At 28.5% G+C, this 23,612-nt stretch overlaps 6 protein-coding genes across 8 annotated transcripts; all 6 read left to right on the top strand.

Moving 5' to 3' along the window:
- The first annotated feature begins 224 nt into the window (after nt 1-224).
- On the top strand, nt 225-3,322 carry LOC137812069 (phosphatidylglycerophosphate phosphatase 1, chloroplastic/mitochondrial-like). 2 transcript variants are annotated; one of them, XM_068613957.1, is made up of 6 exons: nt 225-440; nt 802-1,560; nt 1,657-1,734; nt 1,899-1,972; nt 2,071-2,178; nt 3,015-3,322. In XM_068613957.1, the coding sequence occupies exons 2-6, from the start codon at nt 870-872 to the stop codon at nt 3,126-3,128; spliced, it is 1,065 nt and encodes a 354-aa protein (XP_068470058.1). In that variant the 5' UTR covers nt 225-440; nt 802-869; the 3' UTR covers nt 3,129-3,322. The 2 variants fall into 2 exon arrangements, with proteins under 2 accessions (XP_068470058.1, XP_068470059.1); XM_068613958.1 differs by having other exon boundaries at nt 409-440; nt 777-1,560.
- A 3,659-nt stretch (nt 3,323-6,981) lies between these two features.
- LOC137812070 (mediator-associated protein 2) lies at nt 6,982-10,791 on the top strand. 2 transcript variants are annotated; one of them, XM_068613959.1, is made up of 6 exons: nt 7,438-7,543; nt 7,655-7,777; nt 8,161-8,301; nt 8,865-8,949; nt 9,040-9,120; nt 10,223-10,791. In XM_068613959.1, the coding sequence occupies exons 2-6, from the start codon at nt 7,775-7,777 to the stop codon at nt 10,573-10,575; spliced, it is 663 nt and encodes a 220-aa protein (XP_068470060.1). In that variant the 5' UTR covers nt 7,438-7,543; nt 7,655-7,774; the 3' UTR covers nt 10,576-10,791. The 2 variants fall into 2 exon arrangements, with proteins under 2 accessions (XP_068470061.1, XP_068470060.1); XM_068613960.1 differs by lacking the exons at nt 7,438-7,543; nt 7,655-7,777 and adding an exon at nt 6,982-7,103.
- Nucleotides 10,792-11,471: 680 nt separating this feature from the next.
- On the top strand, nt 11,472-11,876 carry LOC137809491 (18.1 kDa class I heat shock protein-like). Its single transcript, XM_068610599.1, has one exon. It carries the CDS (start codon nt 11,472-11,474, stop codon nt 11,874-11,876), a length of 405 nt encoding a protein of 134 aa, XP_068466700.1.
- An 825-nt stretch (nt 11,877-12,701) lies between these two features.
- On the top strand, nt 12,702-13,385 carry LOC137812071 (18.5 kDa class I heat shock protein-like). Its single transcript, XM_068613961.1, has one exon. The coding sequence runs from the start codon at nt 12,768-12,770 to the stop codon at nt 13,248-13,250; it is 483 nt and encodes a 160-aa protein (XP_068470062.1). The 5' UTR covers nt 12,702-12,767; the 3' UTR covers nt 13,251-13,385.
- Nucleotides 13,386-16,979: 3,594 nt separating this feature from the next.
- Nucleotides 16,980-17,796, top strand: LOC137812074 (18.5 kDa class I heat shock protein-like). The gene has a single exon (XM_068613963.1). It carries the CDS (start codon nt 17,191-17,193, stop codon nt 17,671-17,673), a length of 483 nt encoding a protein of 160 aa, XP_068470064.1. The 5' UTR covers nt 16,980-17,190; the 3' UTR covers nt 17,674-17,796.
- Nucleotides 17,797-21,901: 4,105 nt separating this feature from the next.
- On the top strand, nt 21,902-22,679 carry LOC137812072 (18.5 kDa class I heat shock protein-like). The gene has a single exon (XM_068613962.1). The coding sequence runs from the start codon at nt 22,076-22,078 to the stop codon at nt 22,556-22,558; it is 483 nt and encodes a 160-aa protein (XP_068470063.1). The 5' UTR covers nt 21,902-22,075; the 3' UTR covers nt 22,559-22,679.
- Nucleotides 22,680-23,612: the final 933 nt, after the last annotated feature.

The following is a 23,612-nucleotide window of genomic DNA, read 5'->3' on the forward strand; positions in this document are numbered from 1 at the left end:
TCATGTATTGTATTATATAAATATTTATATCCTTAAATAATAATTTTCATTTCAATTATAAATTTTAAAGTAATTACATAAAATTCAATAAACTTGTGATATATCGCTATATGTTTTAAGTTATTTGATAATAATGTAAAAGAACTATATTTCTCGACATTTAAATTGAGATTAAAAAATAGAAGAAAATAAAACGGAATACAAGTATTTTACCTTCTCTTCTTGCAATATAATTTTCCAAAGGCTGAGCTCACGCAAGGGATCCATATCTAAACATGCAATGAGAAAACCAATATCAAGGATATCCTCAATTCATCCACGTGTCACAACGTTATTGAACGAGATACCGATGCGGTGACGAAACAACGTAACGTTTTCTTATATCCCAACATTCATTCCTATTATAGCTGAAGAATAAAACCCTAGCGCACCGTTTCAAGGTACCTTTTGCACCTCTTCTCTTTTCGATTAGAATTCCGATTGTAGGGTTTTTATTCTTTCTTATAAACGATTGCCCTTTGATTTTGATCTGGTTTTTTGTTCGTTGAATCTTTTCTTTATTATTACTTCGATTTATTTCAAATTATTCGTTCGTTGAAGCGATCGTGAGTTGTGTTTATGAAATTATATATTTAATTTTTCAAATTTTCTCGAATGTAGAATCTTTTATGTAAGATGCTGATCTTCATTATACCTTCATTGATGTTGCTTTTGCTATTTATTGATCTTTAATTAAAAACTGTAATTTTCTTTTGATCTTAATGTTTCTAATTAAGCTGATCACTGCTATTATATCAATAGCAATGATTGAAGCATACATCTGTAGCAACATGTGGTCATGGCATTAGTTAAGCAAGAAAAACTATAAAATGCTGTCAACTACTGCCGCTGCTCAGCTTCCAAGTTGCTGGTACCACATTCCCAGCCATCTTAACGTCCATCATCGTGCTCAACAAAAGAGAAAACTCACCACTCTATCACTTGCCAATGCAGATAGCCAAATTTCCCTTAGAAACTTCTGTGGCCCAAGTCTTCCTCAGACCCACAATTGCAGCAAAGGGCAAGAGAGCAATAACCGTTCTAGATACAATTCCAATTTAAATCAGAACCACAAACAATTATTATTTGTACAGTTCTTCCTTGACAGTGACACAGAAGACACCAATAATCAAAATATAAGAACAAGAAACCACTATCAACATCAAGTAGACAAACAAGGAGAATTCAAGGAAAATAACAAGGCCAGGCCTTTCACAAACATGTGGTGGGTAGATGTGAAAGCAGCAATTGGCCAAAGAATCAACTTGGAGGGCATTATATGTTCAACTATGGTGATCTTAAAAGACCCGAAATTGGCAATGCCCCATATTTCTGTTCCTGATATAAGGTACGTTGATTGGGCTGAGCTGCGCAGAAAGGGATTTAAGGGAGTTGTATTTGACAAAGATAATACTATTACAGCACCTTACTCTTTGAAGCCCTGGCCACCACTTGAGTCTTCATTGGAGTCTTGTAAATTGGAGTTTGGTCATGATATTGCTGTGTTTAGTAACTCTGCTGGTAATACTAGCTTAAGCAATTTGAAGTTGTTCTGAATTTTATGGTACTAGTTGTTCACTATATCACCTAAAGTATTGTGTTTTTTTTTTGAATCAGGACTTCATGAATATGACCATGATGGTTCAAAAGCTAGGATGCTTGAAGGTGCAATTGGAATTAAAGTCATCAGACATAGTGAGTTTTGCCTTTTATTTTAGAGTATTTTCTGCAATATTTCTTTATCTTGAAACTTGAAAATACATGATATCTCTGCTCTGTTTAAAATACTGGGACTGTGAATTATTCCCTTGGGATAAATGGCTTTAGTAGTGATGTTGATATGTGTACGAATGCTTCAGGGGTGAAGAAGCCAGCCGGTACAGCTGAAGAAATCGAGAAGCATTTTGGTTGTGAAGCTTCACGATTAATTATGGTACATAAGAATTCTGCAGTGTTATCTTCTATCAGCTACTTTTTTGTAGTGTTTGATTCAGATTTATGTTAAAAGTTAAAGCATAATATTTATGGCAGGTGGGTGATCGACCATTCACTGACATTGTTTATGGCAATCGGAATGGGTTTCTAACTATTTTGACAGAGCCATTGAGTCTTGCTGAGGAGCCATTTATTGTTAAGCAGGTATGTTTTTCATTTTACATTTTGGGTGGTAGAATTGTTTGTTGTGATTAATTTTTCTTGATAAGAGGAACTTTTTCATTAATGGAAGAGAATGAGAAGTTCTGTTTGACAGATCCTATAACGAAAGAGAAATGTAGCAGAAATAAAATCTTCAAGCTTAAAAGCTCCGATACCTCTACCTCTTTTATAGACAACAACTAAGATTCTAGTAAAAATGAAAATATATTTTCCACAAAAATTCCAGAATGACTCGTCTTCATCCAAAGCATTGGTGTAGTAAATTCTCAGAAAAGCTTTTTGTGTAACCAAGTAAACTAACTCCACTCATTTAATGGAACTGTTCTACATCTCTGGCATGTTTCTTTGTGCCAATGGGAACTTCTATAACCTCTATATTGCACTTAAGTTTGTTTGAAACCATATACGACAGTGGTTATCACACATTGTGTAATTGATCTGAATATTGACAAAAGATACATTAATAGTGATTAAGTGCTTTATTTATGGAGATTATTTCTATCAAACAAGTTACTCTTAACAAGCCACATAAAAGATCTATCGGGACTTTCAACATCAACACATGATTGACATTCTTCACTTCTAGAGATTAATTTTATTCAAGGCAATGAAATGTGTATGAAATAGAAATGTAAAAGGTAAGAATCAGAAAACATAGTTAGATAGAAGGAAGACGAAAAGTGGTACAAAATGTGTTACTTGTATGGAACTCCTCTCTTATTCTTTTCATTCATGAATATTAATTAAGTTCTTATGTTTTATCACTATGGATAAATTTGGAAAAAGAAATAACACTTCCTTAATGATTGTGATGATAGGTGAGGAAGCTAGAAACTTCATTTGTAAGGTACTGGTCCAAAAGAGGGTTGAAGCCACTTGGCCAGAAGTTATTGCCAGATCCAAAGCCATGTGTCAGAGAGCCATATCCTTGATAAACTAATTCTCAACACTGCCCTATTTTTTGACCATCTTACTACCCTTGAGTTATGCATACATGTCAATATTTTTTTAATCATTTAGTTTTTTTTAGCAGATGGAAAACATATTCCCCACCTGTCCTGTATATGGTACTAATCTCCTCTGGTTAAAGTTAGTTTAAATAGCTTAGCTTTAAAAAAAATAAAAATTTACCGGTGTTTTCTTAGAAAATATTTTCTTAAATAAAATAAGTAATTGTTTTTAACAATCATTTACAAACAAGCTATTAATTTTTTGTACCTACAACTTCAGGAGAGAAAAATTACAAAAGTGAAATTTGTAATTTTCACAATCTTCTCCTTGTTTTTTAAGTTTATATTACACCTTGCTATATAGAGCAGCGGCTACTATTGTCGTAGTTTTTGAAAGTAAAAGGAGTCATAGGATGTTTCTGTAGGTCAAACTTAATTATTAATTGTAATTTTAATCCTGGAAGAAATATTATTATTAAATTACATAAGTTTTTCAATTTTAGACTAAATTGAATTATAGATTCTTGGATTGTACATAGAAGGACCTTTTCTGAAATTTTTTCTTTCTGAAATATCTTATGAGACTGAAATGACAATTGTGTATACTTTTAAAGGAGAACTATTCACTCTAAATATAACTAGTTACAGCAAAACGGGTCACTTCGACTCGTTTTGGCTTGACCTGGCCTGCCAAAAATGGGGTGAGGTGTGTTTAAGATTATATGAGTTGAAATTAGTAACCTCTAAGGCTGATCTGTTACTTTTTTATTTTTTTATTTATGTTTTAATTATTTTGTTTTAGATTTATTTAATTGGTTGTAGTCATTAATATTACTTTTGTATTGAATTCTTCACAATATCATTTTTTTTTCACTTTTGATATTTATTTTTCTGTAAAAATATTATTTAATTTAAATCTGCACAAAAATTAGAGTAAGTCAAAAACAGCATTACTCTTAATATTGAAATAATTCAACCTCAAATTAGTACTTTAGAACTTTAAATACAAAGTGGGGAGGTTACATGATGGTTTTAACGGGGAAAGATAAACCCTAAACCACTATAAAAGGGAAAGAAAAACACATAATAAGTAGGAAAATAGTGTGAGCGTGGTTGAGGGTTAAAAGGGTTCATCTAACTTGATTTGTTGGGGTTGAACGTTCAAGGGTGGAAAACATAGATCAATCTAGTATAGGTACCACCAAAATTTGTATTGGAACAAATGTGAAGGTTAAGGTGGATTGTTTTGGGAGAAACCATGACACATGTAATCTGAAGGAACAATTATACCCATGTGGTCAATGGGAACAAGGATGAATTTTAAGATGAAGGGTTATATGTGTGAGTCTTCAAAATAATGACTTGCTAAAATGTTAGAAAGCTAGTTGTTATGGCTTCCTAAAGAGTAGCATCTTCAACTTCTCTAAGGAACTCAACCTTATTTATTCTTCTGTTTGAATCTTTATACTATTATCTATCATCTTAGTAACCATCTCTTTGAGAGCGAAGTGAATATTACTATTATACCTCCACCACAAGATCCTTTCATAATGGACAGGTTGCAATCTATACTTAACTTTGGGTAACAAATTGATAATGGGAAAACACAATTTGGATGAGTTATTTAAACAAAATCTAAAGAAAATAAAATAAAATAAACTTGTTCATGAATTAAAATTAGCTTAAAATTATGTTAATTTGTTAAAATTATTATATAACTTCTCCAAATTTTATTCTTCACAAATTAATTTTAACATATAAAAGGTTTATTTTATTATGTTTCTCTCCTTTAACAACTTCTAAAGACACTCATCCAACCGTACCCTAAGTCCAATGGGATTGAGACGAGCAAAAAAATTCACATATCTTTAACTCACTAATAACTAAGTTTTATAGCATATGTTTAAATGTTGAAATGACAACTCCTATAATTAAGTCGTAGCAAATACTTATAAATAAATAAAAAATACAAATAATGGTACACTTATTTCATGGAATTATGTCATAAATTAATCTCTTCCATGGTATTATGATTGTCATTGGTTTACTAAGTTTTTTTTTTTTGTTATTCACATGAAAGGGATTAAATACATTTTTTTTCACTACTCATATAATCTTGATAACATGTATGAGTAGCATGTTTAGCAACTATATTTGATTCTAAACTTTTAGGATTAAAATTATGTGGAGTTATTTTGGTTGTTAATTTCATTAACACATACATTTTTTTCAAATTTAATATTGAATTAGAGAAAAAAATCAACTAAATATCAATTTAGCAATTATAAAATTTGAAATTTCACTTATGATAGCTCATTTAAGTTGTAATTTTAAAATACTGATAATTGTTTTTTATTGATTTAAGATAAAAGGTTTAGGTATCCTCTAAGCATATATAAATCATTTTTAAATTAAAAAAATAAAAAAATAAATTTATATTTATATTAAAAGAACTTTAATAATAATTAAATTTGTTTTCTTGTAGAATCCCCTAAAGGAGTTTGATGAACTGAAATAGAAAATAAAATGAGATATATAACTAATTGACTCTAATATAAGTGGGAAATTCTTAGGAATAAATGTATGTCTCAAGGTAAAACATTACTTATTTCTATTTTTTATTTATAACAAAATATTTTCTTTATCATATTAATATTATTTAATATAATAATTATTTTGATAAAATCCTTCATTATAATTTTAGATTTATCATCATAATAAAGATTATAACAATAAGAATTAAGTCATTTAGAATTTTAATCTAAATTATTTTTTATTATATGATTATCACTGTGAATAATGACTTCGATAGATCAATGTATATGTGATGATATTTATTCGATGAGTATTAATAAATCTCATTTATTAATTTATAAATATAGATAATAAACATATGAACCTGATTATTGAACTAAGTTAAATGAGATTTACTAATGATTAATACTACCTTATAATGTTGGAAAATCTTAAGAAAAAAAAAATATTTTCTTTAACGTAAGATTATTATATAATTGACAAGTTATGTATTACATTTTAATTTCACATCTAATACTTTTGAAAACAAATATTAAATATAATTATATGTTTACGAGATTAATGTTTATCAAAGAAATTATCTACCAACCTTCCTAGGTAAATAAAGGAAGAAAAATAGATTTGATATAAGTTATTGGATTTTGACATTATATTGATTTAAATTTGCAAAGGATGAAATAAAATATTATGTTATTTGAGTAAAATGGTATTATATTATGCTATCCAGACATTAAGCATTATTTTTAGATACTCAATTTTAATTAATATATTTTATAATCTTTGTAAAGAAACTAATATTTAGTTATTAAATTATAAAAAAAATATAATTAATTAAGTAAATTGTTTAAATGAAATATCATTATATTATTTGCTAACACATTAAATATAATTAATAAAAAAAAATAGTTGAAATTTTTTATATACGTTATCAACAGAAAATAAGAAATATTGTTATATATATATATGAATAATATTGTTATGTTTTAATTGATTTGTTAGAAAAAAAATAAAAATAAAAAGTTTTAAAATATTTTTTTTTATATTTAAATGTTATATAGTAACAAATTATATTTAAAAGCTCATTTTAAAATAAAAGGATAGTCCAGGAAAATTATCGAATGCAACAATTTGAACCCTAATATTAATATTGTACAGCCCTAAACTTGTTTTAACACAACTTTCTTTTTTCATTTATATGGATATTAAAAATATATTAAAATGAATTAAAAATGAAACCAGTTTTATTTATTCACATTTATAACATATATGGTAGAATGTTTTTTATATAAAACAAATGCAGGCCCTAATTATTTTTTATCTATTTTAAATTAGTGAATATATGTTGAAGCTGCCTCTTTCATTGTCTGCGCCTCTTCTTTCTTTCTTCGTTCGACGACGAACCCTGCAACTGCGCAGTTTCCGGTAACTCACTCACTCTACTCTGTATTCTTTAGAAACCATTCACGCAACTCGTTTTTCTCTCTTTACCATACGATTCGCCAAATTAAATCAAATGGAACCCTGTTTATGTAGAATTTTATTGTTTTTGTACTGAGTGAGGCTGTCGCTCTAGGGTTCAGAGTTTTTATTTTATTTTTCTGTCTTGTGAACATGTTTGTGTCTTTGATTCAGCTTAGTTTAGAGATATAATGACTTGTTTTTCTGATAGAATTTTTGAGATAAAAAACGGTTATTGGGAAATATGAGTATATAGCATTGAATTCGCAATTGCCTGATCTGGTGACTATTGATAAAGTGCAGTTGTTCTTGACATCTATATTTGAATGCTAGGCGATGATAAACATGGTGTAATTAACAATGATTACCGTGTTTCTCTTACTATCAAATGAAACATTGGAACGGTTTGGCGAAAAACTCTCTTTTACCACCCTTATTCAGTTTTTCAATAAAACTCTCTTTTACCATCCTTATTCAGTTTTTCAACATTGAGCAATCTCTGTTTTGAAGCACAGCCATCCTCTCTGAATTTTGAAGTATTTCCACCCTCCATCCTTGAATACCCTATTGCAACCCTTGTGGGCAACTCGGACCTTATCTTCTGTCATCTCATCTACCATACTGCATTTCTGTTTATGGTTATGATCAGTGTTTTCTGGCCACCTTTTGTTAATTATGTAAATGTAATTAATTTAGTTTTTAAAATTTTTGAGCATTTATGCATATACAGCATAAATTTATTAATCTGTAAATAAATTTTCTGACTACTAGCCATTCCACTTTTTTCGGGATGGTCTGAAGTGACTATGCTAATCATTGTAGAGCGAATGTGTTAGGGTAGTAGTAGAATTGAATTTTCACCATTGATGGACTCAACTTGTGTTCATAATCCAACCCAGTTTGGCATCACAGTATGTTTATCTGCATTTGAACTGAAGAATTGTTTACTGTTTTCCGCTATTTGATTTTCTGTCTTCCTTTCTTCTGTGTTTGCTTTAAATATGGGTGGGGTTTATTTTAGGCTCTGCAAATTTCAATGGGGGATTTGGAGGGTGCAGAAGATTACATGCCTTCTGCAGAATACGTGGAAGACACCAATGAAGCGCTCATTAACTTGACTGACTCAACTGAACTTTTGTTTCTTAAGTTGCCTTCTTCCAATGTAAGTTTGTCCTTTATGCCTTTGGTTTGTTTATTTCTTTTAAACTGAATCTGAATTGTTGTTGCCAACAAAATGAAAAATAAAAGTCACTAAGGTTTGATATCATTGTCATTACAAAAGCGAAAAATCAAGTGTGGTATCAAGAAAAGTTAAAAATAAAAATTAGTACATTGATTTCAGTTTTCAAAAAATTAGGCTTCTTTTTTATCAAGCCTTTCTACTAAGCCTAATTTTTCTTGTGTTAGATTCTGTTTGGAGATTAAAAGTTGCCGTACACGTTTCATGTTAATTTTTCTCGTGTTAGATCTTATTAAGGAGTGTGGAAAAATACATTTCTGTGTATTACCTCTATATTCATTTGCTGACATTTACCCCCTTACCTTATCATAGGAAACTGGTCAATTTTTATAACTTTTTAAGGTTGCATTATATTCTAATAAGCTTGTGTCTGTATTGGCGGTGTTTCCTTCCATCTAGGAGTTAGATGATGGAAGAGCCTTGCTTGATGTTATGTTAATTATTGCCATTGTTGTCCTGCTTGATGTGTGTGTGATGTTGGCCAGGATTTTTTATCTGATATACATGGACAGAAATTGTTTGTCACACTTCATAATGATGGTAAGATAGCCAGCTTTGAGGGTTCATCAGGTAAATAAAATTAATCATCTGTGACACCATCAATCTATGTTCTCAACTTCAATTTGTGCAAGTGCCTTACTTTTCGTATTATGGTGGCAGGAAAGGTATATGATTTTGTAAATTTTTCTGCTCATGAGCCAGACGAAACAGTTTTTATTTCCTCTACAGAACCAAAAATTGGTAAGCATCCATAGATTTTGTTTTGTTTAATGACCTCTGTTACTGTAAAATGAAGGATATCTACAAGAATTCTGAGAATTATTCTAGCTCACATAGAGCAAGAACTTTATTATTACTATTATTTGAGGCAGAATCTCAAGTTATAAGAACATGTAAGATGGGGGCAATGGCTAATCTTTGTTCTTTGGCCATTTCAATGTAAGAATTATTTGAGAACTATTCCTGCTCTCCCAGAGAGCTTTATTGTTAGTCACTATAATTTGAGATACAATCTCAAGTCATAAGAACATGTAAGATGGGGCAGTACCTGGTTTTGCATCAAGAGCTGTCTGAGTAAATAGCTTTAACAATGTGTTGGATGTACTTGCTGTAGCATCCATGAGTTAGTACTTAATGTATATCTTGTTTGCTAATATAGTCAGTTTATGAGTTGTGATAAGAGTTCATTTGCTTCACATGTATTTTTCTTTTAAAAATCACTTTTAAAAAATTTCTGTGTGTTTGTTTGACCTTCTAGAATAATAAAACTGAATATGAAAATTCTCATTATTTTTTACAAGCTACTAGTAGCTTTTGAAAAACTATTAGATTCGACCCTTATCTCTTCTGCCAAACTGGCAAACCAGCCATTTCTCCAGCTCAACATTTGCTTGTAATTTTCATGAATTTCAATGTGTGAACCATGAAACCTCTAATCTGAGGTTTCATTATTTGTTCAATTGATTTTTTTTTCTTAACAAAAGTATGTGAATATGAGTTCAATATTCATGTATGGCAGAAAATTATATTGCAAGTGCTGTAGCAAATGATTTACTTTTGATTTTGAACTTGACCAGCAGTTTTCTTATTAGCTATGTTTTTTAGAAACTGTGTGCATTAACGTGGATCTCACTCCCGTTTTTGTTCCGGCCCTCCCTCCCCCCACCCTTTTTATGTTGGATTGGATTTTCCCTTGCTGTGTTTGACTACTTTTCTTTATCACTTTGTGTTACTAGACTCTGGTTCTTGGGAGTGTTTAGTGATACTTTTAATTCTTATAGGTTTTTAATTTTGTAGCCTTTGAATTCAAGCATTAATTATCTTCTCTTTTGCTTTACTGCAGCAAAGATTTCAATGCGAGTATCAACCGTCAATTTCCCTGATCCTAAAGAACTAGAGTCAACCAGAGTAAGACATGCAGATCGAAATTCTTCTGGAATCACAGGTACAACTTCATCTCGATACTTTCCTATGCAAAGTGGTGGACGTGCAGCTTCATCAAAAGGTAGCAGACAGAAAAGCTCTGTGTCTGAAGTTTCTGAGCCATCAAGTTTTTCAAGAAAAAGACACGAGTCTAAATCTAAATCCAAATTCAACTTGTCTGAGGTCTCACATGGTCACAGCACTGGCATTTCCTCTATGTCCGCAGACAATTCTCATGAAGGAAAACCCAAGAGAAGAAAACATAAGGAATAATGTTTCCTATACTCGCCTTTATAGTGTAATATTTAAAGGTAACATTCTCTCCGGCCTAACTATATAGGAAAAAAACAGGGCAAGACTTTTATGTTGCAAAAGGATGATAAATTACATTATGTCTGTATTTCCCTTGTCTCTACCATTTTTTTTTTCAATATGTCATTGGATTCACTTGCACAATGTTCACTGATTTAAGAACCCTTTCTTTTCTCATCTTTCTTGCCTCTTTTTGTGGCGATATGAATTCAGCTGTGTTCTTCCTGTGGTTGGGTTGTTTTAATCACTGAAATGAGTAATTAAAGTTTGAAAGCATTTTGAATTAATACATCATTGACTAAAAACTTAGTGTTATAAAGACTAATTTGATTGCATGATTCTATTGTAGTATGCTTCTGAGTCTAGTTTTTGTGTTTCGTTGAAAAAGTATTTATTAAAAATATTAAAATAATTAACTATAATTTATTTAATAAAAATGGACTTACTTATAAATATATAAAGTAAAATAAGTTTATTTTTCCTCTTTAACTAAATTATTTAAATTATTGGCGATGTACATTTATGTTTCTACTTTCTACTTTTTTTGAAATCAATACATGTTCAGTTTCTCTTCATTAATTGTAAATAATGAATGAACGCTTAAAATAACTTTGAATCGTCTGAATTTATTTTTTAACTTGATATACTTAGAGGAACAAAACTAAATAAGAAGTGATAAATGCACATTTGAAATATTAAATGACATCTAATAAAAGAAAAAGAAAATGATGTCCACATGCAATACTCCGTCGTGAGGGTTGGCGAAGAATTCTCGTAACCTTAGAAAAAGTCCTTTAATACAGCGCAAAACTGCTCCCAAACCAAATAATCTTTTTCTTTCTCTCTGATAAAAAAAAATGTCGATCGTTCCAAACGCCAACCCCTTCCAGGACTCCCCTTTCACGGCGCTATCCACCTCCGCACTGTCCTGCGACCCCTCGTTTCTGAGTGGGCAGTTCAAGTGGGAGGAGACGGCGGATGCGCACGTGCTGAAGGGCGAGGTGCCGGGGTTGAGGAGGGAGGATGTGAAGGTGGAGGTGGAAGACGGAAGAGTGCTTCAGGTGAGCGGAGCGATGACGGTGGAGACACAAGAAGACAGCGACAGCAGCCACCGCGTCAACCGCAGAAGCTCCAATTTCAAAAAGTCTTTCACGGTCCCTCCCAACGCCCAACCCGATCACATGATGGCCTCCATGGAAGACGGCGTTCTCACCATCACGCTTCCCAAGACCAACCATGCCAACGCCATCTCCAACTCATAACATCCATTCTTATCACATCTACCTCACTTCACAAAATATTTCTTCATATGTAATCTTAGTATCCATAATTTCTTGTATCACAATTATCATTCTTTTCTTTATGACTTTAATTCAATTTTAATTACTTTATAAATTTTAAAATTTTCAATTCAGTTCTTATTGACAAGTTTTCGTGTAGTTAAAATAATTTTTGTTTTCATTATTTGTCATAAATAGATAAATAATTATTGTTTTTATCCTTTTATCTTCAATTTATTTATTAATTTTTAATAATTTTTAATTTATTACTCAACTTATTTGCTTTTTTTAATAATTATTGTTGTATCACATATTTTTCAGTTTTTAAAATTAAATAATTGTTAGCATAAATAAACGATAATTTTATGGTAAAAGTAGTACAGTAAACATTAAGATATCTCATTTTTAATTTCTTAACTTGTATAGTTTTCTATAACTACTTTTTTAAAATAATAAACAACTTATGTTAAGAAAAAATATTTTTTTTTACATAAAAAAATTACATTCTTTTATCCGTCTAAGTAATACTACAATTCTATTTTTTTCCACTTCTTTTGAAGGTTTTTCGTCTTTCTTCCGCATTAGATAACTCTGATATTGGGCTTTAATTGTTATTATGTACATTGGGCCTAAGTAGTTCATATCCATAAGTACATGGAAACAAACAGAGCTTTCTCAATGATCCTGGGTAAATATAGAAGTTTCCGGAATGATCTGAAACAGGTAACGCAAAACCAAAGTGAAAGCAGAATTTCTGGAACATACTACATTATCCTTTTGCTTCCTATAAATACTGCATCACTTCCTCTGCACATCATCAAACTAGAAATCAATTAACTCTTTTTGAATCTGTGCAAGTAAAACAAACTCAAGATGTCACTGATTCCAAGTTTCTTGGGTGGGCGAAGGAGCAACGTCTTTGATCCTTTCTCTCTGGAAGTGTGGGATCCCTTCAAGGATTTTCCTTTTCCCAATTCTCTTTCTCCCTCCTTCCCTGAATTTTCACGCCAGAATTCAGCATTTGTGAGCACCCATGTGGATTGGAAGGAGACCCCGGAGGCACACGTGTTCAAGGCTGACATTCCAGGACTGAAGAAGGAGGAAGTGAAGGTAGAGATTGAAGACGATAGGGTTCTTCAGATAAGCGGAGAGAGGAACGTGGAGAAGGAAGATAAGAATGACACATTGCATCGCGTGGAGCGTAGCAGTGGGAAGTTCATGAGGAAGTTCAGATTGCCGGAGAATGCAAAAGTGGATCAAGTGAAGGCTTCTATGGAAAATGGTGTGCTCACTGTCACTGTTCCCAAGGAAGAGGTTAAGAAGCCTGATGTCAAGTCCATTGAAATTTCTGGTTAAGGGTACTTTGTCACTTTGTTGAAAATTTGATGATCTTGTGTTTTTTATGTTATAAAGATGTTGTATGAAATGCATAAGAAAAATAAAGTTTGATTTGTATAATATGTTTTGGAAAAGTAAAATCCCCTTCATTAAGAGTATGGTTTGCTTCTGTGTGTGAGTTTCCATGCAATGATCAAAGCTAATGGTGTTTCTTATGCTTTTACCTGTAGCCTTCATAGCTCAATCCAATGAGCTTTTTTCATATGGTTAAAAAGATTTTAATGTCAACTCATTTCATTCTAGATCTCTTCAAATAAATTACTTCTACCAATCGGGATATGTTTTTCGTTAACAAAAGAAGTTCTAAAACTGCTTTATAATGTAAAATATTATTATATTATTTTTAGGGGTTGTTTACTATTGGGAGTGTCAAAGAACTTTTTCGTTTGATAAACTTTGTTTTTTTGAGTCAAGAAAATTTTAGCACAACTAAGGAAAAACGAAAGCGTTTATTTGACACTATTTCTTGAAAAACTTTCATTTGAGGCTAAGTGAGGTTGACGTGGCAAAGCGTATATATGTAATGGTAATAACTGAGGCTGACATAGGATATATGAAATGCAATGAATAAATAAATTTGTATGATCTGATTCAAGTGACATTAAACATATTAAGAATAAGAAGTTGTATTTTTAGTATAAAATCTGTCTTTAGTAGGTTTTGGTGAATATGTATAAACTAATTACATATATCAACAGATTCAATTATAATTTTTTTTTATAACATGAGAATTTATATAAAAAGAAAATTATAAAATCCTTTTAACATAATCTAAAATTAATATTTAATTTAAATATAATTAATTTTACAATACTAAACTGGATTCTTAATTAAATTAATTATCAGTATTAATATTATTATATTTAAAAAAACATGTTTATAGTTTAGTTTATAATCCAAAAATTGTTGTTGGAACTTCTTTCCCTCTTATATATAATCTAACATCACATCCATGCCAAAAATTTAATTAACTAAAAAATTAGTTAAAAAGTATTTAAGTGACTTAAATTTTCTATTAAACTCCTACTTTTTCCACTTTTGACTTGTTAGTTACACGTATTTTAAAAAAACTTTTTGAGTCAAAAGTATAGTACTTTTGAATTCGTTAACACAAAGAATATAATGAATAGTTAAGATTTACAAAAGTAAATTTTTTTATTATCAAAGGTTTTAAGTAATCATTGAAGGTCTATAATCCTAAGCCATCTCTCAATTGATTCAGTGAAAATTAGTTCTCAAATTATCTCCAACCCAATTAAACTAGTAACAAAAGTAAAAATAAAAAGAATAAATTATGTTGATTTAGCATGAGAATATAAAAAGATTAAAAATAAAAAAAATATAATTTACTCTTAAGTTTTTTTCATCGATAAATTTATCATAAGTTATCTAATTATTAATATTTGATAAATTTCTCATAATTATTTAATTATTAAAATTTAAATATAAAAATTCATTCTCAATCATGCGTTCAAGTAGAATTTTTTAAATTTTTTTTTTAAAATGCGTTCAAAAGTACGATTTTTTCACAAAAGTTAATTTTTTAAATAATGATAAAATCAAAACAACTGTTATAGAAAATTGAAAAACAAAATTTTTATTATTAAAATTCAATGAAAAATTACAAAAGAATCAATTAAAAAATTTTAGCATTTCATGAAAAGGCAAAATATAAAAATAAAAATATAAAATAATAAACAAGAAAGCAACTTTGCACTCAATTATATATTGATGTCTATGTATATGTTGTTTAATTCTCTTTTCCACATTCTATGATGGAGATTCTATGATCTAGAAAACAACTTGAACTTTTGCATATTTTGTTCATTTATAAATATAGACATTTTATTTAAAAAATTTATTGTAAAAACACAAAATTAAAAAAAATTAAAACACATATAAATTCAATTATTAAATTTTAATTAAAATAATAAATTGTTATAAGTGAGAATCTACACTTATATAAAAAAAAACTATTTTTTCTACTTTTGATGCATTTTTTTGTTTCACCAAATAAACAAATAAATTTTATTTAAAAATGATAGTGTTATAGTCTTTCACAACAAAATACAACAAACAGACAAGGTTAACAAAAATGAAGTATTTCATTACACCTCGTTTGAAAAATTCAAATGGCATAATTTTTCACTAAAGTCAAGGTTAAGAGAAATGAAGTCTCCCCACCAATCTTAAAAGTAGCAAAAATATTCTTAAGTGAACCAATTTTTTTACTACAAACCTATTTTTTTCATCTTTTACGTATTAGTTACACACATTTGAACAAATATATTGGAATCGAAAATGATCACTATAGGAATTGTAGAAAAAAAAACTACAAATAACATCTAAGATTCACAAAATTGAAGTCTCCATCATACCTAAATATTCGTTAGAAAATACCTAAGCCACCCAAATATTTCATTAAAATCCTATTTCTTTCACATAATTTTTCGAAGTTCTAAGTTATTAATGAAATGTATAACTTTTAAATGATTATATAACTATTAAATTATTTGATGAATAAGTTTGTAAATTTATTACATTTACAAAATAAAAGTAACAAAAATATTAATAATATAATGTAATAATGTAGTTGTAGCTAATGATCACTTTGACACAGCTCAATACACATCATCATGTAAGCTAATATATTATTAAGGGGGACTCTGCAGCCTCAAATTCCTCTATCTTTCACTTTCACATTGTTATGTGTAACAACAAAAACGGGGAAATTTTTAAAATCGTGCAATTTTCGTAAACAATTATTAAAATGGGTTGATTTTGAAAATTTTGTCCATATCGGATTAGCATTATATAATAATTTTTTAAATAAATCATACATGACACGTTGTTTTGAATTTATAAAAGAAAACTGTGTCACTATAAGTGTTTTGAATTTGTAAAAGTGAAAATTGCGTTAATGTTATCATTTTTTAATTTTTTGTTATTTCATGTCTAGATATTTCGTTTGTTCATCTGGATATCATAATGTTGGTTATAGGTGCGTACAAATTTCACTATATATTCTCATATTTAAAATAAAAATTCATTCACATATACTCTAGTATGGAATTTTATTTTTTATCATTCTAGTCAAATAACGGATATATTTATATTTGTGTTCACATTCATCTCTTATTATTTTAAATATTAATTAAATAATTTTTAAAAAAAACATGTTATTATTAAAGATTCAATGTTCAAAGAACTCGTATTCTAAGAATTTAGACTATAGAACACTTAAAATTAAAAGTAAAATATTTTAATGTAAAAAATAAATATTAAAAAATGATAAATAAGTAAATGTGTGTCTTATTTGATTGATAAAATGAGATTTAAATTTTCCAAAATTCAGTTAACATTTGAATAAAATATTATAAAAGAAAATGTGTAATCGAGAATAAACATTGTGATATGGAAATAAATATTTTAGTATATAAGTGTATTTTTGTGAATATTAAACAAATCAAATAACATATGAGATAAAAATAAAAAATTGTGTGAAAAAAAGAAAAAATAATAAAATACTTTTTTTAATTATCTTATAAACTATAAATATTTTAATAATTTAAATTAAAGACGGAAATAATTTTCCATCCAAATCTGGAGAGGTAGCTTAGGAAAGGATTTAAAAAGAAAAAAGACAATGATATTAAAAGGACTAGAACCTGCTAGATCCTGCGGAATAAGATTAGAAGTTTGCGGCATCATATGAGACTAGAAAGAACGAAGCAAAGTGAGAATAGAATTTTCTGGAACATACCACATTATCCTTTCACCTCCTATAAATACTGCATCACTTCCTCTGCACATCATCAAACTAGAAATCAATTACCTCTGTTTAACATTTCACTAAATCTCCCAACTTTCGAATCTCTGCAAGTAAGACAAAGTGAAGATGTCACTGATACCAAGTTTCTTGGGTGGGCGACGGAGCAACGTCTTTGATCCTTTCTCCCTGGATGTGTGGGATCCCTTCAAGGATTTCCCTTTCCCCAATTCTCTTTCTTCCTCCTTCCCCGATTTTTCACGCCAAAATTCAGCATTTGTGAGCACCCATGTGGATTGGAAGGAGACCCCGGAGGCACACGTCTTCAGGGCTGACATTCCAGGACTGAAGAAGGAGGAAGTGAAGGTAGAGATTGAAGATGATAGGGTTCTCCAGATAAGTGGAGAGAGGAATGTTGAGAAGGAAGATAAGAACGACACGTGGCATCGCGTGGAGCGTAGCAGTGGGAAGTTCATGAGGAGGTTCAGATTGCCGGAGAATGCAAAAGTGAATGAAGTAAAGGCTTCTATGGAAAATGGTGTTCTCACTGTTAGTGTTCCTAAGGAAGATTCTAAGAAGCCTGATGTGAAGGCCATTGAAATTTCTGGTTAAGTTTACTTTTGGAAAATCTGGTGTTATGTTTGCTGAGGATCAAGTGTGTGATTGATGCTATAAAGATTGTGTAAACTACAAGTAGCAATGTGGTTGTTGAGAAATAAAATTTCATTTTGATAACTTTGGTTTGAAAGAATATCTTAGAATAGTTTTTATCTGATGCTCAAATAATACTGAGTTAGTGTAAGAGGTTAACCATTATATGCTGATGGTTTAATATTTAAGTTTGATTAGCAGCAAATAATAGTACAGAAAATAAAATAATGTAGTGTATATTATCATAACAGCTGCCTATTGCACTAAGATGTGATAGAATGCACTTAAAGATTAACAGAGCAATATGAATTTAGGGTCACCTTTTGAATTGAATCTTTTGAAATTGAAGAAGTATAACAATATCTTAAGGAAGAATTTACATAATTAAAGGAAGGAAAGGAGAAGAATACTACTAAGAGAAGACTATAATATCCAGATTATATATGAAAAATCAAATTCTGTGTTTGCGATATTGGAGAACAACAACTTCCACATATATTTTTTTGGTACATTTTCTTTAACTCAGAGTACATCACATCACCTTCCAATAATGTCTACCAACTAAGTTTATTGAATTATCAAGTGACATTTTTATCCATTATCAAATAGGAGTAAAGATAAATACATACATTAATTCATTATAAATGTGATTATGGTGTTGAATGGTATAATTAAACATCGTAAAATCGTTATCGCTTAAGTATAAATAAACCATTATAAGTACTAACATACTATAAGAACACACATTTTCACTTTTGATGCATTCACACATTTCTATAATCTTTTACAATAGATAATGGGATAGTTATTCCTTGGCAAAAAAAATTACATTGAACAACTAATGTTAAAAAAAAAAAATCTTTCGTCATGCCTTAAAACCTTTAAAAATTACATAAGTGATCTAAATTTTACACTAAAATCCTATTTCGTTTTTTATTTGTGACTATCACCACACATTTTTAAAAAAAATATTATGGAATAGAAAATTATATTTTTTGATTATGTGACAATAAAACTACAATGAACAACCAAATTTCATATAAATGAAGTCTCAACATACTCAAGTGATCTAAATTTTTTACTAAACTCATATTTCCCCATTTAATGTGTTAGTTATATAAATTTTAGAAAAAAATTTCAAATAAAAAATTAGGATTATTGAATTTATTAATAAAAAGACTATAGTGAAGAATTAAGGTTCACAAAAGTGAAGTACCTCAAAAATCCTTGCAACATACTCAAGTGATCTAAATTTTCCTCTAAAACCTATTTCTTTTCTACTTTTATGCAATTCCACAATTTTTTTATACCGTTAAATTCTTTGACCAAAAAGATTACAACAAACAAAAGAGATTCATAAAATTGAATTCTTCCACTACACCTAAAAAATTATTAGAAAAAACCAAATGACAATTTTTTTTCCACCAAAAATCTATATTTTTTTTTCATTTCAATGCCTTAGTTACATGCATGCATTTCTACAAATATTTTGGAATTGAGAATGGTAAAGTTGGATTCTTTAGGAAAATAAAACTTATATAGTTAACAATTAAGATTCACAAAGTTGAACTTCCCATTAATCCTAGAAACTGTAAAAAAATACGTGACTAAACTTTTTCACTAAAACTCTTTTGAACTACAAATAGTAATCAAGGTTCACAAAAATAAAGTCTCTATAATATCATACCTAAGAAGTCACCAAATACTTCATTAAAACCCTATTTTCTCACAGAACTTTTCTAATGAAATGTACAACTTCTAAATAATTAAAACCATTATATTGAATTAGTTCATGAATAAATTTATAAATATATTTACAAAATAAAAGTAAAAATAAAAATTAATATTGTAATATATTAATGTGATTTAGCTAATGAAGTCACTTTCATACCACTGAATACTCATTCTTAAATTCCTTCATCTATCACTTTCACATTGTTATGTGTGACCAAACAAAACTTAATGTCAGCATTATTACTCTAGTCTGCCATAATTTTTTTAAAGGACCTATATTTATATATATATATATATATATTATCATACACAATAAAAAAAATTACTAAATAAAAATTAATTTTAAACATAAAAATAATTAGTTATTATAGTGATTAAATTAGAAATTATTTTAAAAATTAAAAAAATTATTAGTTTCTAAATTAGTTTTTATTGTTGACAACAAAAATTTAAATCGATATCTAACTAACTATCAAGGTTTTATTTATCAATTATTTAAATTATAAATTTGGTAGTAAAAATTTTGGTAACTAATTAGATACCAATTTAGAAACTATTTATCAATAATATAAATTAATTTAAAAAATAATAATTTTTTAGTCTCTAATTTAATTATTATATTAATTAATTATTTTTATCTCTAAAATTAATTTTTATTTAATAATTTTATTGTAGTTGTAAGTTACAAATTGCTGACTAATTTAGAAAATGTAAATAAAAAATTACTACAATATAGCTTTTAATAACACTTTTTCATTACAGTAAAAAATTAATATATATATATATTAAAAAGTAGGTGGTATAGTAAAATACATAAAATAAAATAGGATTCTATATTATAATGATTGTTTTAAAGATGATTTAAGTAGTAAAAACCTAAAAATCTATTGTTTAAAGATTTTCTACAAGAAAATAATAGACAAAAAATAATTAGTTGCTATAATGATTAAATTAAAAATTACTTTAGAGACTAAAAAATGTTTTGATTTTTAAATTAGTTTATATTATTGTTAAATAATTTTTAAATTGATATTTAATTAACTTTCAAGGTTTTAATTACCAATTATTTAGATACCAATTTAGAAATTATTTAACTATAAATGAAATTAATTTAAGAACTAAAAAAAATTAAAATAATATTTAATTTAGTCACTATAATAACTAATTATTTTCTATTTTTAAAATTGATTTTTATTTCATAATTATCTTCTAATGTAATGTAATCTTCTCTTGTCATTGATTGAATTGTAAAGGTCATCACTATTTTTTTTTAGAAAAAAGTGTTGTTATGATATGAATAGTAAAAAATATATATTTAACACTGTTTATAATAATATAAAAATAAATAAAATATTAATTTATTATGATGTTAAGTGTTTGTTGTTAGTGTGTTCTTATATAAGTACTTGTATTCTAATCACCTAAAATTGCTGTCAAAACCCCTAGTGTAAAGTCACAAATTATCCATTCTTATGGTTCGTTTGGATCTGAGTGAACATTGTTCACTCGAAAAAAAAAATAATATCTTTTATATTTGTATCCATTCAATTGCTAAGATAGAAAGGCAATGAATTGTGGAAGAGTAATAAAATCATTCTCCTCTGTGAAGAGAAGAAAAGCAAAGAAATATGCCAGAAGTTATATAATATGATTAAAAAGTTAAAATTATCCTTAACTTTTTTATACACATATAAAAATAACATTTTTATATATTACAATAACAATAAAAAATTGTTTTTGATTTGATTTTATTAAAATATTTTGCATATGTATTTATAATAAAAATAAATAAAAATAAATAAAACTATGTTTTTACATAAAAAATTATTTGAAGTTGAAATAAAAGTTTTTTAAATTTTTTACATTCCTAACTTTATAACTGAAATTTTACTTTTATGCTGATATTTCATATGTTAAGTAATTTGTAATTTGTTTAAAAATCTCATATTTTAAAGATATGAGAAAATTTATAAATCTACACTTTACATATTTTAAAAAAATTAAAAATTCTCTTACAATCATCCTATCATTCACAAACTTATATAATTTTTTCTCACAAATCCATTTTAATATATCTTAATCCAAATAATTTCTCTTTTTTTATATTTTCCTCTCAAATCACTACAAATTTATCAAGGTATTTTTGTTATAATAAAATACTTTTTTAACTTAATTACATTTTTCATCTAAATAGTGAAATTTGAATTCATTTAAAGGAAAGATTTTATTATTTTTTCTTTTTTAATATTTTTTATTTCATGTCTAGTGATATCTTGTATATGTTTCATGGGTTTTGTAGAATTCTGTAGGCTTTTATCGGTTATAATGTATTGTATAATGTGTGGATCAAAATAATATTAATAAAAAACAAGACAATAATATCTAAAAGACCAGAACCTTCTAAATCATGCGGGATAAGTACAGAAGTTTGTGGAATCATGTGAAACTTGGAAAGAATGGAGCAAAGTGAGAATAGAACGTTCTGGACCATATTACAGTATCCTTTCACTTCCTATAAATACTGCATCAGTTCCTCTGTACATCATCAAACCATAACAGAATTACCTGATTACGATCACACTACAACCTGCTAAGTTTCAAATTTCTGACAAGTTCTATAATTATAAGCATGTCGCTAATTCCAAGTTTCTTCGGTGGGCGAAGGAGCAACGTCTTTGATCCTTTCTCTCTGGATGTGTTTGATCCCTTCAAGGGTTTTCCTTTCCCTGATTCTCTTTCTTCTTCATTCCCTGAGATTTCACGCCAAAATTCAGCATTTGTGAGCACCCATGTGGATTGGAAGGAGACCCCGGAGGCACACGTGTTCAAGGCTGACATTCCAGGACTGAAGAAGGAGGAAGTGAAGGTAGAAATCGAAGATGATAGGGTTCTTCAGATAAGCGGAGAGAGGAAGGTGGAGAAGGAAGATAAGAACGACACGTGGCATCGCGTGGAGCGTAGCAGCGGGAAGTTCATGAGGAGGTTCAGATTGCCGGAGAATGCAAAAGTGGATGAGGTGAAGGCTTCTGTGGAAAATGGTGTTCTCACTGTCACTGTTCCCAAGGAAGAGGTTAAGAAGCCTGATGTCAAGTCCATTGAAATTTCTGAGTAATATTTTGTTGAAAATGGCGTGTTTTGCTTGCTGAGAATCTTGTGTGTGATTGATGCCATAAAGATGGTGTAAAATACATGTAACAATAAGGATGTTGAAAAATAAAATTTCATTTTGATAACTTTGGTTTGTAAGAGTATCTTGAAACAGTTTTATATTGTGACAGTAAAGCCTGGGTAGAATCATGCTAACTCTACAAGCATTGATAAGAGGGTAAAATCATTATTTGTTGATGGTTTTAATAATAGCTCATTTTTAGCAACAAATAATAACTAATAAAATAATTTAAATAGAATGAACTCAAATGTTAATTGAACAACATCAATTCAGATTAATGCAAGAATTTATAGAATAAAAGGAAGGAAAGGAGAAGAACACTATCACTTTCATATATCTTCATTGCACACGAATCCAGCTCCTCTTGCCACCCTTTTATATATTGCAATTGAATTTTTCATCTGATAATTTCCAGCAAATCATTAGCCATCTTATGGTTTGAGTACTTGACTCCATTTTTTCACTGAGTTATGGGGTTTTATGACTTCTTATCTAAACAAGAACAAAATTTACTTTAATTCTATCGTAAAGGAACTTTAATTCAAACATTTATATTGGTAAGTATGATTTATTTATTTTTCACTTCGAAACCACTTTAAATTAAGAACAAAATAAAAATCTTAGAAATTAATAAAACTATGTAGTTATCGGTTTTCATTTTATTTAGTAACTCCCCATTTAGGTTATGCAAAATATATATTTTTTTATATTTTAATAAATATATTTTATTAAATATTTTAATTTATAAATATATATAATTTTTTCATCTTTTATGCACTCGCATTTTTTTTTAATAAATAGAACTTATACACTACTTAATGAAACAAGTGGTGTTAAATATTCTTAATATTTTCTGATGACAAGTACGTGGATTTGAATTATATTCAAACAGTAATGAAAATTATATCATTGACTATTCACATACCAAATTCACTTGTTTAACAAAGTCTTTATAAATACTATAAATACTACGGGCCTGTGTATCCGCATTTTTTAA

The sequence above is a fragment of the Phaseolus vulgaris genome, chromosome 2, assembly GCF_000499845.2.
Source record: "Phaseolus vulgaris cultivar G19833 chromosome 2, P. vulgaris v2.0, whole genome shotgun sequence".
Taxonomy (NCBI): domain Eukaryota; kingdom Viridiplantae; phylum Streptophyta; class Magnoliopsida; order Fabales; family Fabaceae; genus Phaseolus; species Phaseolus vulgaris.

Coding starts and splice junctions, on each gene's coding strand:
- LOC137809491 (XM_068610599.1), top strand. CDS start 11,472: ATGTCGATCGTTCCAAACGCCAACCCCTTCCAGGACTCCCCTTTCACG.
- LOC137812071 (XM_068613961.1), top strand. CDS start 12,768: ATGTCACTGATTCCAAGTTTCTTGGGTGGGCGAAGGAGCAACGTCTTT.
- LOC137812070 (XM_068613959.1), top strand. Junction 8,950..9,039: donor CAGCTTTGAGGGTTCATCAG/GTAAATAAAATT, acceptor TTATGGTGGCAG/GAAAGGTATATGATTTTGTA. Junction 9,121..10,222: donor CTCTACAGAACCAAAAATTG/GTAAGCATCCAT, acceptor GCTTTACTGCAG/CAAAGATTTCAATGCGAGTA.
- LOC137812069 (XM_068613957.1), top strand. CDS start 870: ATGCTGTCAACTACTGCCGCTGCTCAGCTTCCAAGTTGCTGGTACCAC. Junction 1,735..1,898: donor AATTAAAGTCATCAGACATA/GTGAGTTTTGCC, acceptor CGAATGCTTCAG/GGGTGAAGAAGCCAGCCGGT. Junction 1,973..2,070: donor AAGCTTCACGATTAATTATG/GTACATAAGAAT, acceptor TATTTATGGCAG/GTGGGTGATCGACCATTCAC.
- LOC137812072 (XM_068613962.1), top strand. CDS start 22,076: ATGTCGCTAATTCCAAGTTTCTTCGGTGGGCGAAGGAGCAACGTCTTT.
- LOC137812074 (XM_068613963.1), top strand. CDS start 17,191: ATGTCACTGATACCAAGTTTCTTGGGTGGGCGACGGAGCAACGTCTTT.